At 42.2% G+C, this 16,642-nt stretch overlaps 1 protein-coding gene across 1 annotated transcript; it reads left to right on the top strand.

Annotated features, from left to right (window-relative positions):
- Positions 1 to 7,752: 7,752 nt before the first annotated feature.
- On the top strand, positions 7,753 to 15,992 carry LOC5504647. Its single transcript, XM_032372974.2, has 13 exons — positions 7,753 to 7,901; positions 8,330 to 8,386; positions 8,991 to 9,053; positions 9,597 to 9,707; positions 9,819 to 9,927; positions 10,488 to 10,572; positions 10,667 to 10,775; positions 11,308 to 11,372; positions 12,907 to 12,973; positions 13,614 to 13,684; positions 13,795 to 13,860; positions 14,079 to 14,176; positions 15,504 to 15,992. The coding sequence occupies exons 1-13, from the start codon at positions 7,790 to 7,792 to the stop codon at positions 15,523 to 15,525; spliced, it is 1,035 nt and encodes a 344-aa protein (XP_032228865.1). The 5' UTR covers positions 7,753 to 7,789; the 3' UTR covers positions 15,526 to 15,992.
- The last annotated feature ends 650 nt before the right edge of the window (positions 15,993 to 16,642 follow it).

Raw genomic sequence — 16,642 nt, 5'->3', positions numbered from 1 at the left:
TGGGAAAGCAAGGGTTTTTATATAGAGGTCTAAAATTCACCAATAAACCAGTTAATGTTTGTCAGAATATTGCTTTGACATATCAACATGACGATACACCCATTTCATAAAAGGTTGTCAGTGCTAATTATTCGTAAAATTAAAGGAGTTAAATAAATTCAAAGCCAAGCATTGGTAACCTTTAGTGAATAATTGTTTTGATTTATCAATATTCTTCAAGACGCATGGTTACTTTCGGTCGTAGAACTGCCGTTTGCCAATCGCCATTTGCCATTTGCACTGACAACCTTTATTGATAAGGTGTATACGGTAAACCCGGATAAGAACTCAGATAGAACCTAGTGGCCGAGCTTAGTGTTCTCTGTTTGCATTGGTTTTGTGTTTTGGTTTGGTTCAAGGTAGATTCAATGGAAACGTGCACATTTACAAACATTATATCAAGGAAAAACGCCATCTTTAATCTAACTAATTGTGCCCCCCACTTGTAAATGACCTTCGAACATGTCACGTTTGTATGTCTATGAAAGACAGGACAATATAAACCACTTGCCTTAATTTTGAGTATTTTGAATGAGGGATTTGGTAGGGCAAGCCCCACAAGGCTTCTATCTCGACAATCTTGGGGGGATCTTGGGTAGGGGAAACTCTGAGACTAGCAATACAAAATTTTAACCAGCCCATTCCCCCTCACTCCCCAGCAACATAATGCTAAAATTCCTCATGCCCGTGTCCAAAAACATTCCTCGCAACAAGCCACAGGACCTGTGAAAGCTTATGCAGTTCCAATTCCAATGGAATGGACCTGTGGATGGATTTTTAGAGATTCTTAACAATGGCTAGAAACAATCTTTAGAATCCAGTCGTAACGACAAAGCTTGGGAGCTCCACCCTTTCTCTCTTACCTCAGGCTCGTAAGGCTATAGTAAATCCTTCGTAAGCCCTTTGTAAACTCTTAGTAAGCCGCTCGTAAACCATTCGTTGCCCCTCGTAAGCCTCTATTAATCCGGTGTTAAACGTTGATGATAGTACATGAGAGTGAAACCCTTGCGTTTGGCTCTATGGGAGTTTTTGGCAAGAATTCTCAAAATATTCAAAATTGTAAATGCTAAATCTGTCGAACACTCGTGCAGCAGCTTCATAAAGTAAAAAGAAAAAGGTATGAAAATGTACTAAGATGAATGGAGATGAATGAAGTTGAACTCCTAAACTGCGGTGGAGGATCATCAGTGGAAAATGGATTGTCTCTAATTCAGCGCAACACTACTAGTACGGTGCAAGATGGCCAAAAATGTCTTCTTGAGGGCCATCGAAGCAATGTAGTTCAAAAGGTTGGACAGCATCATGCCCATCTCGCACCCCAGTCCTCTTACGGCAGATGTAGAGGATAAGGACCGCCCTGTGCAAGCTCAGCTTGGAATGATGGAGCCACCTAAGGGCGGGGGTGATCTCCCTTCAAATGCCCTCAAGTGCTTGGACATCCATGTAGGACACATGCTAGAATATAAACCATTGATCGACTTCTGAATTAACCACGTTGTGTTTCTGTCCCTATTGGGCCCCTCTCTCCTGGAGGACCATGCATGCCAGGTAAGGCCCACGATACTCGAAAATAAAGTTCCTCCATCCTCAGCCATTACCTTCCTCCTCAACCATTACCTTCCTCCTCAACCATTACCTTCCTCCTCAACCATTACCTTCCTCCTCAACCATCGGATGACAAGGTTGAAAAGGCTGAGATCAAGCAAGAGAAGGAAGCAGTAAGAGAGTAAAAACCATAGCGCTGAAGGCACCTGATGTGTTTGACCTACATAGTGCGGTTAAGTAACACTCTACGTTTCCTTTGTCGTACCAGCAGAAGAAGTCAAACATGCAGCGCAGCTGCTTAATTGTATGCGAACAATGGAGGTCGAAAATATTTCGTTTCCTCCAACATGTCCATGGGCTGGAGGGGAAATGGCGTTAGGCCAAGTTAGAGAAGTGTCGTATGGTCAATACGGGCAACAGGGCAAAAAAGTTGGCGGAGAAGCCAATCGCCGAACATGGCAGGACCGTCGTTTGCCCGTTTTGCCACGAGGCCATCCAGAACTTGAGCCTTTACCTCAAGGAGGTCCATAAGGCTGATGGCTCCTCCTCCCGCTCGAAGAAGCTCCTTGAATCTGCTTCCCTGTTTCGGTAAGTGCTCTTTTTTTCTGTCCGAACTATAGTGGCGGAACTTGATCACTTTTTTTAAACCGAAATCGGAGAAAAATACGATCAGCCCCAAGAAGACAAGACGCCTTGTGCCGTCCCTACAGACGTCCCATCTCCACTTCATTGTTAGATGACGACGATGAGGACACTACCTATTCTGCGCCGCCCAGGAGGAGTTTTCATCCTGCTCTACGACCGGCCTCTATCGCTGAGTCGGACCAGTACCACCACTGATGACGACTTCGAAGCTGGTAAAGGAGAGCAGGGCTTCTCGTCTTCAGACAAAGTTAGTGTCACTCTTATGACCACTACGTCAGTTTGCTGTTTTTACCTTTTACCTTTTCGCTGATCAGTCTATTGGTGATACTTGCGAACATCACTTTGTCCTTAACGCCATCAAGGACTTCACCCGCCTTTTCAGCGCCCCCCATGACAGGAACACGTCGCCAAGGAAATAGCGGTGAAAGTGAGTAGCATGTATCCCATACTTGGACGATGTCGTTGTATTCAGAAAAACATTTGACGAACATTTGATCGATCTGAGGAAAGTACAACAAAGACTTCGAGAGCATGGAATCAAACTTAAACCAAGTAAATGTAAGGTTTTCCATAGAGAAGTGACGTTCCTGGGTCACATTGTATCGGAGGGTTATCGGATGAGAGTATCAAGGAAGTTACAGATTTAAAGAATCCACCACCTAGGACAGTGGGGGGATGTCCGCAGGCTAATGAGACTGTTAAGTTATTCCCGTAGATATGTACATAACTTTGCAACAATCGCAGCGCCCATTTACTACCTACTAAAAGAGCCTGAGGGAGCTACCAAATCATCTGCGTTTAAGAGTCGTAAGGGGCCCAGGCGAGTAAGTCGTTTTCACGACAGCCAGTGTCTTGGTCCGAGGATCACCAGCGTATAGTCGAGACACTCATTGGTATCATCACAACACCTCCCGTAATGGCTTACTCCGATTAAAAACAACCATTTATTCTCCACACAGACGCTTCGGAGCGGGGACTGGGGGCTGTATTATACCAACGCCAGAACGGAACCCTGGGGATAATTGGTTACGGGTCACGGGGATAATTGATTACGGGTCACGGGGATAATTGGTTACGGGTCACGGGGATAATTGGTCACGGGTCACGGGGATAATTGGTCACGGGTCACGGGGATAATTGGTCACGGGTCACGGGGATAATTGGTTACGGGTAACGGGGATAATTGGTCACGGGTCACGGGGATAATTGGTCACGGGTCACGGGGATACTTGGTCACGGGTCACGGGGATAATTGGTCACGGGTCACGGGGATAATTGGTCACGGGTCACGGGGATAATTGGTCACGGGTCACGGGGATAATTGGTCACGGGTTGTTGACCCAAGCAGAGCGCAATAACCACCTGCATCCTCGAATTTTTAGCGCTCAAATGGGCTATCACAAGTTTAGGAATTATTTGTTTTACGCCCCTAAATTCACCGTCTATACGGACGACATCGGTGGGTGTCGGAGTTAGTCGACTACAACTTTGTTATTAATTACCGACCCGGAAAGGCAAATGGAGACGCAGACGGCCTCTCCCGGATGCCACAAGGTATGGAGAAGTACATGGAGGAATGTGACCATTTGCCAGGATGATATCATGGCTTCTGTTGATTTTGTGAAGTCCCAAGTACATCGTGATGATATTCCAATGATCTCAATGTTAAGACGCCTGGAGAATTCTCCTGACGATGATGTCATGGTAGAATGAGGACATTGCGGGACTGCAGCGTGAGGTTGGTTGGTAAGGTGATTCATTTCATGCTTAGCAAGTCTGCAGCAAGTGTCAAGGAACGACAGAAGGAAACCGCGGCAACAAAGGCCCCGTTACATCAATGGAAAAGGTTGGAACTAGGTAAGGATAACATCCTACGTCGGCGACTTGGGCTGCGTCTTCAACTTGTCCTCCCCCGGAAACTTCACCCGATCGTGTTTAAGGAATTACCCGAGGAGATGGGACAACTCGGTGCTGTTGTGAAGTGGCGTGCAGCCATGGAAGAAGCTTACAAGATCGCGCGTTCAAAGTCCAGAGTTCAATTAGCACGAGGCAAGAAACACTATGAGAAGAAATTAAGGAGCTCATCACTTCAGCCAGGTGATCGCGTACTAGTACGAAATCTGTCGGAACGAGGTGGTCAAGGGAAACTACGCTCATATTTTCAGGATCTTAAAAAAAATATTAAAATATCAGTAACCGTGACTCCATCCGAAAAACAAGAGAAGCCACTGATAGCTCGTGCCGGCACTCCTTTTGGCCTCAACCGGAGAGAAGAAATCAACGCCCTCTATCTGTCATTATAAAGGAGCTGTAGGCGTGAGCGGAGCCCCATACCTAAGAAAAAGTTGTATACAAGAACAATTTTGTAGCAAATATTGGTAACCCATCGATATGTGACGCGATTTCCTTCCAAACTTGGTAGGTGTCATGTATGTGTCGATGTTACGTCATCGGTGAAGTCCCTAAAAGCATAAATATCCATATCTCATGTTTGAAACCTCTTCAGACAACAAGACTTAGAAGATGTTATGAAGGAGTCGAGGGAGTGCAGCAAGTCACGTGATGTGTGACGTAATCGATGACACCATAAAAAAACTAAAAAAAATAAATAAATTATGATATGAATCTTCGTAAGGCTAACTAATATTGGAAGACGTCATGTAAGTGTCAAAGGGGTGAAATAGAATGGTCATATAACAAAAATTGGTAGAAACATCGTCAGAACTTAGAAGATATCATGTAATTCAAGAAGATAGTCACGTGATGTGTGACGTCGGTAGCGTCGCCAGCTGTCTATTAAAATTATTGAACTAAAGCTCCGCGTTTATATTTTCCTACTTTTTAACACGAACGCGCGCTTTAAAGGGGCGTCATTCCCGCCAGACCTCGTCAAGTGCAGAGCTCCGTTACAAAACGCAAACAAGACAGGAGCAAGCTCAAAACAACTCAAGACAGGAGCAACCTCAAAACAACTCATGACTGGAGCGAGCTCAAAACAACTCAAGACAGGAGCGAGTTCAAAACAACTTCATCGTCGGTGTGAGCATAACTTGTCAATCTACTTTGAGAACAGGAGACAAGGAAAATAGAGATTTTAAAGGTATAAAGTAAAAAATATTGTCCTGGAGGGACTCCGATAAAAACAGACGGGGACGATCGTAGGCAAAATCAAGGGATAGCACTTTGGGTGTGGTCAACAGAAATTCTTACCTCTAAGAGATAGCAAATTGGGTGGTCAAAGGAATTTTTAACCATTAGAGAATCGGAAAAAACGTTACTGTTTCCGATTCCTCAGATCTTTGATTTGGTTGTGATATGCTTGCTCTTGCGTAGTTTTGAGCTTGAATGATTCAACGTGAAGTTATTTGGTGCAACGTGAGGTTGTTTGATTCAACGTGAGGTTGGATGATTCAACGTGAGGTTGGATGATTCAACGTGAGGTTGGATGATTCAACGTGAGGTTGGATGATTCAACGTGAGGTTGGATGATTCAACGTGAGGTTGGATGATTCAACGTGAGGTTGGATGATTCAACGTGAGGTTGGATGATTCAACGTGAGGTTGGATGATTCAACGTGAGGTTGGATGATTCAACGTGAGGTTGTTTGATTCAACGTGAGGTTGGATGATTCAACGTGAGGTTGGATGATTCAACGTGAGGTTGGATGATTCAACGTGAGGTTGGATGATTCAACGTGAGGTTGGATGATTCAACGTGAGGTTGGATGATTCAACGTGAGGTTGTTTGATTCAACGTGAGGTTGGATGATTCAACGTGAGGTTGGATGATTCAACGTGAGGTTGGATGATTCAACGTGAGGTTGGATGATTCAACGTGAGGTTGGATGATTCAACGTGTGGTTGGATGATTCAACGTGAGGTTGTTTGATTCAACGTGAGGTTGTTTGATGCAACGTGAGGTTGTTTGATTCAACGTGAGGTTGAATGATTCAACGTGAGGTTGTTTGATTCAACGTGAGGTTGTTTGATGCAACGTGAGGTTGGATGATTCAACGTGAGGTTGTTTGATTCAACGTGAGGTTGGATGATTCAACGTGAGGTTGTTTGATTCAACGTGAGGTTGTTTGATTCAACGTGAGGTTGTTTGATGCAACGTGAGGTTGTTTGATTCAACGTGAGGTTGTTTGATTCAACGTGAGGTTGTTTGATGCAACGTGAGGTTGGATGATTCAACGTGAGGTTGTTTGATTCAACGTGAGGTTGGATGATTCAACGTGAGGTTGTTTGATTCAACGTGAGGTTGGATGATTCAACGTGAGGTTGTTTGATTCAACGTGAGGTTGTTTGATTCAACGTGAGGTTGTTTGATTCAACGTGAGGTTGTTTGGTTCAACGTGAGGTTGGATGATTCAACGTGAGGTTGGATTATTCAACGTGAGGTTGTTTGATGCAACGTGAGGTTGTTTGATTCAACGTGAGGTTGTTTGATTCAACGTGAGGTTGTTTGATTCAACGTGAGGTTGGATGATTCAACGTGAGGTTGGATGATTCAACGTGAGGTTGGATGATTCAACGTGAGGTTGGATGATTCAACGTGAGGTTGTTTGATTCAACGTGTGGTTGGATGATTCAACGTGAGGTTGGATGATTCAACGTGAGGTTGTTTGATTCAACGTGAGGTTGTTTGATTCAACGTGAGGTTGTTAGGTTCAACGTGAGGTTGGATGATTCAACGTGAGGTTGGATTATTCAACGTGAGGTTGTTTGATGCAACGTGAGGTTGGATGATTCAACGTGAGGTTGGATGATTCAACGTGAGGTTGTTTGATTCAACGTGAGGTTGTTTGATTCAACGTGAGGTTGTTTGATTCAACGTGAGGTTGTTTGATTCAACGTGAGGTTGTTTGGTTCAACGTGAGGTTGGATGATTCAACGTGAGGTTGGATTATTCAACGTGAGGTTGTTTGATGCAACGTGAGGTTGGATGATTCAACGTGAGGTTGGATTATTCAACGTGAGGTTGTTTGATGCAACGTGAGGTTGGATGATTCAACGTGAGGTTGGATGATTCAACGTGAGCTTGGATGATTCAACGTGAAGTTATTTGGTGCAACGTGGAATGAGACGAAAACAAATGGCTGCCACGAAGTTTCAGCGGTAATCACGGAGAGAAACATAGACCAAGCCATCTTGTTCAAATAGTATGTAAAAAAAGAGACTGACAGCTTATGGGCTGACGAGCAAAACATCCAAGATGGTGGCGAAACGTCGAATTTCACAAAAACGAATAATAACCTCTTAATATCCTGGTTGTATTTAGCTTGCAGTCCCCCTTTTAAAGCATTTTTATAATCTTTATTCGCCTTTGTTTTTATTATCCGGCGTTTGCTTGTTGATGTGAAAACTAGACCCGCATTGTGTGTAAGAGCACCCCCACACACACACACACACACACACACACAAACACTCAAATGTCTTCGTCGAATTAGTAGCGCGGGCTACCCGTGGACTGCGCGCGGCTCAACATGTCATTCGTGGCGTCATAATTACCGCGAAGTCGCGTTTCACTCATTTCTAATCGGAAATCGCTCCAGCCAAGATGCTGGAGTTTTTTATTGCGATTATTTGGACTGTGTTCAGCACACTGTCTGATGGTCTGAGCAACTTTACCTTTAACTGTGTTCGCTGTGTCCTTTTGCTTGCCAAAGGAGGTGAGTCTACCATCAGGGAGAGAAGAAATAGGACTGTAAGCCCATCTGGCGGATGCTCCTCTCCTGCTACCTTTGGAGAGTCTCTTTAGCAGTCCAACCCATGGGCGGAAAGTAGCGGAAAGTTATCAAAGTTGCTGCCGCAGGCGACAGCCTAGTATTGTTACTGTAGTTGTTGTTGTTGTTGTTGTTCTTATTGTCACGGTTATCGTCAAGACTGCTGCTGTTGTTGTTGTTGTTGTCTTTGCGCCTTAACTTTTTTCCATTGTTTCGCTTGTTTAAACTTGAGTGTATAAAATTAAACACTGGACACGAAAAATATAAAAAATTAATTATTTATGAATGTTATTTTAAATACATTAATCGAAGAAATCACACGCGATCGACGCACTTTCTTTAATAAACTAAACTTGTTTCATTTCTTCATATAGAATCAACTCTGAACCAGATTGAAAACATCGAGGAAGTACCATGCACCGCTCTGTCAGGTCTGTATTCAATTTGTCTCCCCCCAATAGATCGACCTTTCGAGGGAAATCAAGATTAGTCGGGTTATAGAAGGGTGAAGTTTCCGGGGTATTACGATTCAATGCATGAAGTAAAATGTGAGGGAAATTGAATTTGGTTTGAGATGGCAGAGGTTTGGATGATCGAGGGTTCGTTAACTATACAGATGTAGCGTGAAAACAACTTAGCAAGGGAAGGGGGGAGGGGTGGGGTCAGGTTTACAGTTTTTGCCACCAGAAAACCTACTGAACTTTACAACGGACTTACGGAAGAAAATGGGGCGTCCTTTATTTTAGCGGGCTTTCATTGAAAATCTTTGGAGTCAACTGATTGGAACCTTGAAATTGTCCAAGAGACGCCATGTCTCTATTTCTTGTCCATTATATTTGTTCTTTTCTCATTTTCGCATGGTCATTTTCTTGTGGCCTACCAGTGCCAAATGTGTTGATTTGAAGAAGTCTTTAAGGACGGAAATTTTGACCATTCGAGTTGCAGTTTTTTTGTGTTCATTTTGTTATATTTGTTCATTTTTTGTTTTGATTTGTTCATTCTCTCATGTCATATTTGTTCATGTTTATGTCATAGTTGTTTACCCATCGATTTCACAACAAGCAGCGGATTATGTTGGAAATTTCTCTAATATAACAGGTGACCTTTGATTAAGCGAAATAATAAATCTGCATTGTGTAGTTCAAAAAAATATCCCCCCCCCCATTGAGGGGATTGGAAATTCCGGGGGGGTTCAAACGCCCAGGAATTTCCAGAGGGGAGGGGGAGGGGGGTAAAATGCCCTTTTTCCATAACAGTTACTGTATTTATTTTTTCTAGGGGGTTGGATATTCCACAGGGGTGGGGGGTCATACCTCGGACCCACTCAATATGGGCGGGGGGGGGGGGTATATTTTCTGGAACTACACATTACGCATAAAAGAACATACAAGTGCACGACATCTACCAGTGCAGATAATATTCATTCATTGCCCTTCTGCCCGACTCAAATTAATTTAAAAACAAAAAGGTCGCCGTCCCTTAGGAAAGATTACTTAGGGACCATTTAATCGACATGTAGTCGACTTCCATACTTGTTTCGAATTCAAGGAATTTCGGAGTTCGGATAATTGTAAAGATTACATAATTTACAATATTCAATTTTGATTAAGTCTAATGGTTTGCTTTGTTTTTATCGTCTAGTCCCGTTTTCGGCCAACCTTTCTCAAGGTTTTTCGACAATTGCACAATCGGAAACATTCTTCCGCGAGACCTTCAAGAAGGTGGTGACCCTGGAGTTACTCAAACCCTCCGGTAAGCGAAGGACTTTTAGACAGGGCAAGTGGGATGGAACCAGCAGGGGAATGTCGCTCATTTTTAAAGGACCTGGCACGTACATACTTTAATAGTTTGCCCTTTTTTTAGAAACTGCACTTATAGTCTTCGAGAAGACAGAAGAAAGCGCGGTCGATTATGTTACACCCTTCTTCGCTGTGTGTCTGCTTCTACTGGCAACCTGTCTTGCATGCGCTTGGTAAGCAAGATTTTCAGCAGGCAAACCGCTCGCGTGCAAGTGCCATATACACAAGATTCCTGATAGAGCTATACACGTTTTCAAGCGTTCGCCAGGGGCGAAACATGAAGGGCCACCATGATTGGTTTCAGACGGACTAATCAAAGATTTGAGGGGAAAATTAATACCGTATTTGGGAGGGGGCGCTTATTTCATTTCGGCACAAAAAAATACCAGCCTCTGAATCGATTGAGAAGAACTTTCTTGCGATAAACTAAAACGAGAGTATAAATGTTATGGTACATTCATGGGGGGGCTTTTATTGTTTATAAATCAACGCTTATGGGAGAGGAGGCGCCTATTGGAGAGAGGGCGCTTATTCGAATCATTACGGTATGTCTTTTATTTGGAACAAGGAGAAGTCGTCTGCCTGCTCAGTAGCAGATCTAGGGAGGAGGGGGGGGGGTCATTTTAACTATCCTTTATTCCATATACACATAGAAGTAGCCGGGTGAAAACGTTTATAGTAGCAAAAGGCCAGACCCGTCGCTGACTGCTTATCTGTTACTCTCGTTGTGCAGGGATAAGGATGTTGCTGAAATTGAGCCAGCAATGCCGAAAGAGCAGGTCGCCATGGCAACTTGCCATCTTGAAGAGGCCGTCGAGGTGCGTATAGTCACGTGATACATACTAAAAAGCATAATTAATATATTTGTACAGGTGACTAACCCTCATGTATGTTTTGCATATTTCATGACAGCTTGTTGCATCTATTACTGAGGAGAAAACACGAGCTCACAAGATACCCAAGAACAAAAAAACTAAAGCGAAAAAAACAACAATTCCTGTCCCGTGCCGAGGAATTACAGGTGAGTTGAGGATGAAACGGAGGAAGTCCATTTTACAGCATGCAAGTTATTGTTTACTCCATGCTAGGTGCTCCAAGCTTGTTGTCCCGTGCCTTGCAATTACAGATGAGAAGAGGGGATGCTTACTTATTGTTTACTCCATGCTCTATGCCGTCGCTGTAACATTTCTTTTCAGTTACATCAGCCTTTTAAATCCAGCCGTTTGCTAGTGATAGCAGGCTGTAACTTTTAGCCCACTACTGGTTCAACCAATCAGAGTCCAGCATCAGAATGCATGATCAGGGGAGGATTAAGGGGTGGCCCGAACGCCCCCCCCCCCTTACCCCCCACTCCTCTATTTTCAGACATTTGGCTTTGAAATAACAAAAAATATAAGGAAATACACGGAAGAATATTGAATCCGCACCCCCTTTCTTAAAACCCTTGCTTTCCCCCCCCCCCCCCATTTTTGGAGCTCCTGGACCCGCTCCTGATGATAGGCTACTAGAGAGGGGGGCTTGACTAACTTCAGATATCACTAACCGCTTATCAGGTGAAGCAGATGGAAGCAAGCCAGAGTCGACATGGACGCCCCCAAACTTTCACGAAGATAAAACGGTGAGGACACTCAAAACTGCTTATCAGTGTAAACATGCATATGCTGCCTGGAATAGGGACGGGGTTGCATTTTTTAATCTTTCTCCCAGGAGCAAGGGGTGAGCAAGCATTTCTGTCTTCTTTTTGATGCACCCGGGTCAAAACGAATTCGTAATTGCTCTCGGGAGTTCCTTTATCTTATTATCAATATTAAAGGTGGTAGTAAACGTTATATCTGTATTGAATACAAACAAATTTCTATTCAGTTTTGATACCCCTACACCAGATGCCTAGAATCTGAAATGCTCCTAAGAAATGCGAGGAGAGTAGCTTTTAAGAGAGGTCTTATCACAGTATTTTCTAAAACCTTAGAACACAAAACATCTTAGATTGCGTGCATTTCAATGTAGCTTTTTTATTGTTCTGGGCACAAAAAATATCATATGCACGTGCGCGACTGGATAATAATAATAATAATTGTATTATTTATATAGCGAAAAATTCATTATCTATATGATCTAATCGCTTTACAACAACTAAAAATTATATATGTGCTAAAACTAAGCTAAAACTACTAACTATACTATACTAACTATACTAAAATGATATATTATCTAAAAATATGCCAAATTAAATAAATGAGTCTTTAAAAATTTCTTGAAAGTTAAAATAACTGCCCTAACGTGTTGTGGTAGTGAGTTCCATACCACTGGGGCCGCAACCTGGAAGGCACGGTCCCCAGTGGTTTTTCCTGTCCTAATTCTAGACCTTTCTAAGATATTACTGTTGATCTAAGATTATAATTCGACTGCCTAGCCTTTATTAGGTCGCTGAGGTAAGTGGGAGCAATGCCATGTAATGCTTTAAATGTAATAAGAGCTATTTTAAAAGTAATCCTAAAGTTAACAGGTAGCCTGTGGAGATCTAACATAACAGGTGTAATATGAGAGTAGCGTGGCGTGTTCGACATTAATCTTGCTGCTGCATTTTGAGCGCGCTGAAGTCTGTTGATGAAGTCTGGACAAAGAAGAATAAAGGATAAAGGCAGTAACGTATACCTGGGTCGTAGTGTACTGCACATGATGACGACATCACTACATTACTATTGCAACGCACCCATTCCCAATAGACGAAAGCGTGAAAAAGACCCCGATATATTTCAGTGTACATCTCAGCGAGCTGTGCGTGGCGTAACCGACTAAGACAGGGCTGGGATCCTGGTTATTGCCTCCCCATTAATGCGCGGGTACCTATGTTCCTTTGTATTGTTCAGTTCGTTAGATAGCGGTGTTGGGGCCAAAATCTCCAGCTTAGCCGTAAAGCTTCATGCTCCCATACGGTGTTTCAGCGCATGTCTGGAAGTATGGTCTATTTTTTCTCTGATCTGGAGGAGGTTTGATTCTCCTTCATGTACTCGAATTATTTTTCCCCACTGTTTGCTAGTTCCAATTCCATAATCTTTGCTCACCCTCGCTCCCCTATGCTCACCACTGTTCTCAATTTGTCTACAAATAGACATTCCACTCTTTTATTTTCTGACCAATTCTTTGTATAGGGTGGGATTGTGACAACTAAAAAGAACAAACCGAAATATAGGAAGGAAGAGAAAAGTAACATCAAAGGTGAGCAAATCCGATGTATGTATTCTCTTGAGGTGTTGATCAATGGACTGATCATAGTCGGTAATGATGGTGGTGATCAATGGACTGATCATAGTCGGTAATGATGGTGGTGATCAATGGACTGATCATAGTCGGTAATGATGGTGGTGATCAATGGACTGATCATAGTCGGTAATTATGGTGGTGATCAATGGACTGATCATAGTCGGTAATGAATGTGGTGATCAATGGACTGATCATAGTCGGTAATGATGGTGGTGATCAATGGACTGATCATAGTCGGTAATGATGGTGGTGATCAATGGACTGATCATAGTCGGTAATGATGGTGGTGATATGATGACGGATGATCACGATTAGCATGATGGTAAAGACGACGAGGATGATGATGATTATAACTTTTATTATGATAAGAGGGCTGGCCTTATTAATCGAAAATCCATTCTAGGATTACTACAAATAAGTGGATTCATCAGAAGATTTTATGCCTGTGAATGAGTTCTGAAAACTAGGTTGAAATCAACGAGGTCCAGCACAACTTTTTACATAGGTTTCTATGACGTGACATTATTCAAGTGCAGCCACCATTTGCCGACGCGTTTTGTTCTCTTACTCATAAAAACTCAAATCTTCTAATCAGGTTTCAAAACCGACACGCAAATCAGTGATCGCAAAGTAAACACGGGCGGGAGCAAGGAGCGTGTTCTTCAGGTAATGTAAATCATTACAATCCATCTTTGCATGATACCCTGGCTTTTGTCTGGGTTCCCCGTGGTTGGCTGCTCGTATCCTTATGGCTTATTTTTTTTATATTTGATTAGCGTTGGACACCAGACGCAAGTATTCCTGCTTCTTCGCTCATGGAGTGGAAGCCACAGCCAACAGCGGTAAGACGTCACATGAAAGAGCATTCAAAGAATTCTTTAAACCAGTTTTAAATGTGCAAAATTCCTAGATTGTACTGATTCACATGTTTTTAGCTTTCGTGTTTTTATTGGTAGAGGCAATGCAAGGGGTATTGATAAATTCGCTCCCATGAGGATTACATACAACATAACACGCCATCAAATTCTAACGTTTTTTTCCCGTTTTGTAAATTTCTTAGAGAAAATTCAAGGGTTTTGATCCCGAAGAGATGTTTAGAATGAACATGGAGCGATTCGGCGTAAAAACATCATTTGATCCATCACTTTCACAATACACGTAAGTAGAACACCCGGCATAGTGGAGAAAAATGGTGCAGAATTGTTCAAATTAATAGTAGGGTTATGAAATTTGGCAGGGTGATAGATCTTTGCACCACGATAAATTCTAGATTGGATGCAACGCCCAAAAACAAGTACTTTCAGTTTTATAGGGGTAGAATTGGTTATCACAAAAATGAAGGAAACATACACTTAATGGTAATGTACGGGCCCAAACTTTTTCAGGTAGATAAAGGCTAATATATTCATATTATCGTTACAAGGGCAACGCCCTCTCAACAATACTTCCAAGGTTATAAAGATAAAATTACTATAATAAAATGAATATAAAACACATTAAATATGCTATTTAATGATTTTACTTATGTATATGGATTAACATCTATGCCATGAACAGTTTTTGATGGGATGCCACGCCCAAGTTTGGGTACTTACAGTTTTACAGGCATGCTTCATTAAGCAAACGTTTTTTTCATATGGCGAGGTTGGAAAACATTTTAACGGAGCTTTGTCACCAGGGATCTGTTTATAAACAATAGTTTATGACACATAACGAGTTTCGCCTTATCCACCAAAGCAAACCGTCAATTTCACATGACCCAGTAAATCCAAGATGGCCGCTTAGTGCCAATCCAAGATGGCCGCCATTGTATAATAATCTCCTAAACAGGATTGGCTCTATGTTAACAAAACTTTCCTTTCAATTATAATTCATGATGTACGGTGGACTGGCAACAGTCCTTAAGTGGCCAATGGGAACCGGTCTCTACTCCCAGAGAACAATTCAGCATCTGCATCATTTTCCTGTACTAGCATGCACGCGCTGTACTGGTATCACCTGCAGAATCTTTTTTCCTAAAAATTCCAACAGTTGTATAACCAGAACATGGTTACATTTAATTCCTTAAAAGCAAACTATCGTCAAACCAGCTGTAACTCAAACAAGTTTTCCTTGGATTTGCTTCATACACTTACTAGACTCATGTGTTCTATTCTAAAACTGTCTTCCTAACTTAAAGTGATGTTCTCTTAACCCTTTCCTTGTTGCTAGCTCAAACTTGTTTAGAGTAGAGTATTTAAATGACATTATCGTACTTCATTGTATTGTACTTATTTTACCTTTTGGAATATTTATTAAAAAAAGGTTGAATGCTTGAAGGTAGCACAAAGGAAGGGTGGAAGAACAAGAAACACCCATCATGCCCCTGGCTCTAGTTATCGAGATTTAGTTGAACTTGAGAACCAAATGTGCCAAAGATAATAAGCATTACCTACCAGCTTTGTGATTGACATGTGCAACATAACGTAATTTTATGTTGTTGCAGGACTCCTCTTCCTGTTAGATAAATCTCCTTGGCGTCGATGAGTGGTGATGTCACACCCTATGTTTATTAACTTCCCTTTTTAACCTTTGGCGTGACCACTTCTATTGGTCCTGTTTCAAGATGTTTCTGATACTTTTTTCTGTCCTTATTTGTGCTGTAAATCGCGAGATGAGAATTTCATTTCGAACGAACACTTTAGCAGATATACCTCAGATATACCTACCTATATGGATATCGATATTTATATACTTTGACGACTCAAAACCTAACCATAGCAGAGCTCTATAGGTATAAAGAAATGGTCTAGACTATCAGTCGTTTTTACAAAAATATTGTCATTTCACCGTTAGGCTTTACGCAGTAGTCTTGGTTCATGTTCGGAACAGAATAGAGATCAGCAGCAATTTACTTTGTGTAAGAGGTACCGAAATAAATAAAATTGTATATTTTATTGTATTGTATGTATGAATAAAAGTCAATTTTGATAAATAGTGTTTGTAATTGAGTTACACAATCCGTTGAAATGTAAAGACGTTATTCAAGATTGATAAACCAAATTGAATAAACCTTTCTGAAGTCTAATTAAAGCCAAACAAAACGAAGACTGGTTATCCAATAACCATTTCAACCCCATCTTTCCCCCTCCCCCAATAATCCCCCCTCCCCCCTCCCCCGTCACCCCTACCCCCCCTCCCCCTCCCCCCCCCTCCCCCGTCAGCCCTACCTATGGCAGTGTTTCTTCTTGTCGCCTTGTTTGTGCAAAACATTTTTCTCGGCTTAGAAATGGTTAAAGTCCACCTGGGAGTCTGCTTTTTTGATAAGGCGCGCTCTTCACTTGACGAGGTCTTGCTTGAATGACGATTCACCCTTAGACAGGCGAATTCGACATATTTTCCGGTTCTAATAAATTTGGGGTCGTCTGAAAGCCGATGTGGCCGATTATTTATATCGGGAATCGCTATCATTAGAAATTATTTCATACAATTATGTACAATTATGTGTTTACTACTACACTAATTCCAACTTGGTTAACTTTAACTAAGGGCCGTAGAACAGGGGTTGGGGGGACACGTCACACCTACCCCAAATATTAAAAAATAAACATAAGTGATTGACCAGTAGGGGCGTGGCTGTGCCCC

The sequence above is a fragment of the Nematostella vectensis genome, chromosome 11 (assembly GCF_932526225.1).
Source record: "Nematostella vectensis chromosome 11, jaNemVect1.1, whole genome shotgun sequence".
NCBI lineage: Eukaryota > Metazoa > Cnidaria > Anthozoa > Actiniaria > Edwardsiidae > Nematostella > Nematostella vectensis.
Note: the sequence above shows the minus strand (reverse complement) of the source record. Positions and strands in the feature narration are given on the sequence as shown.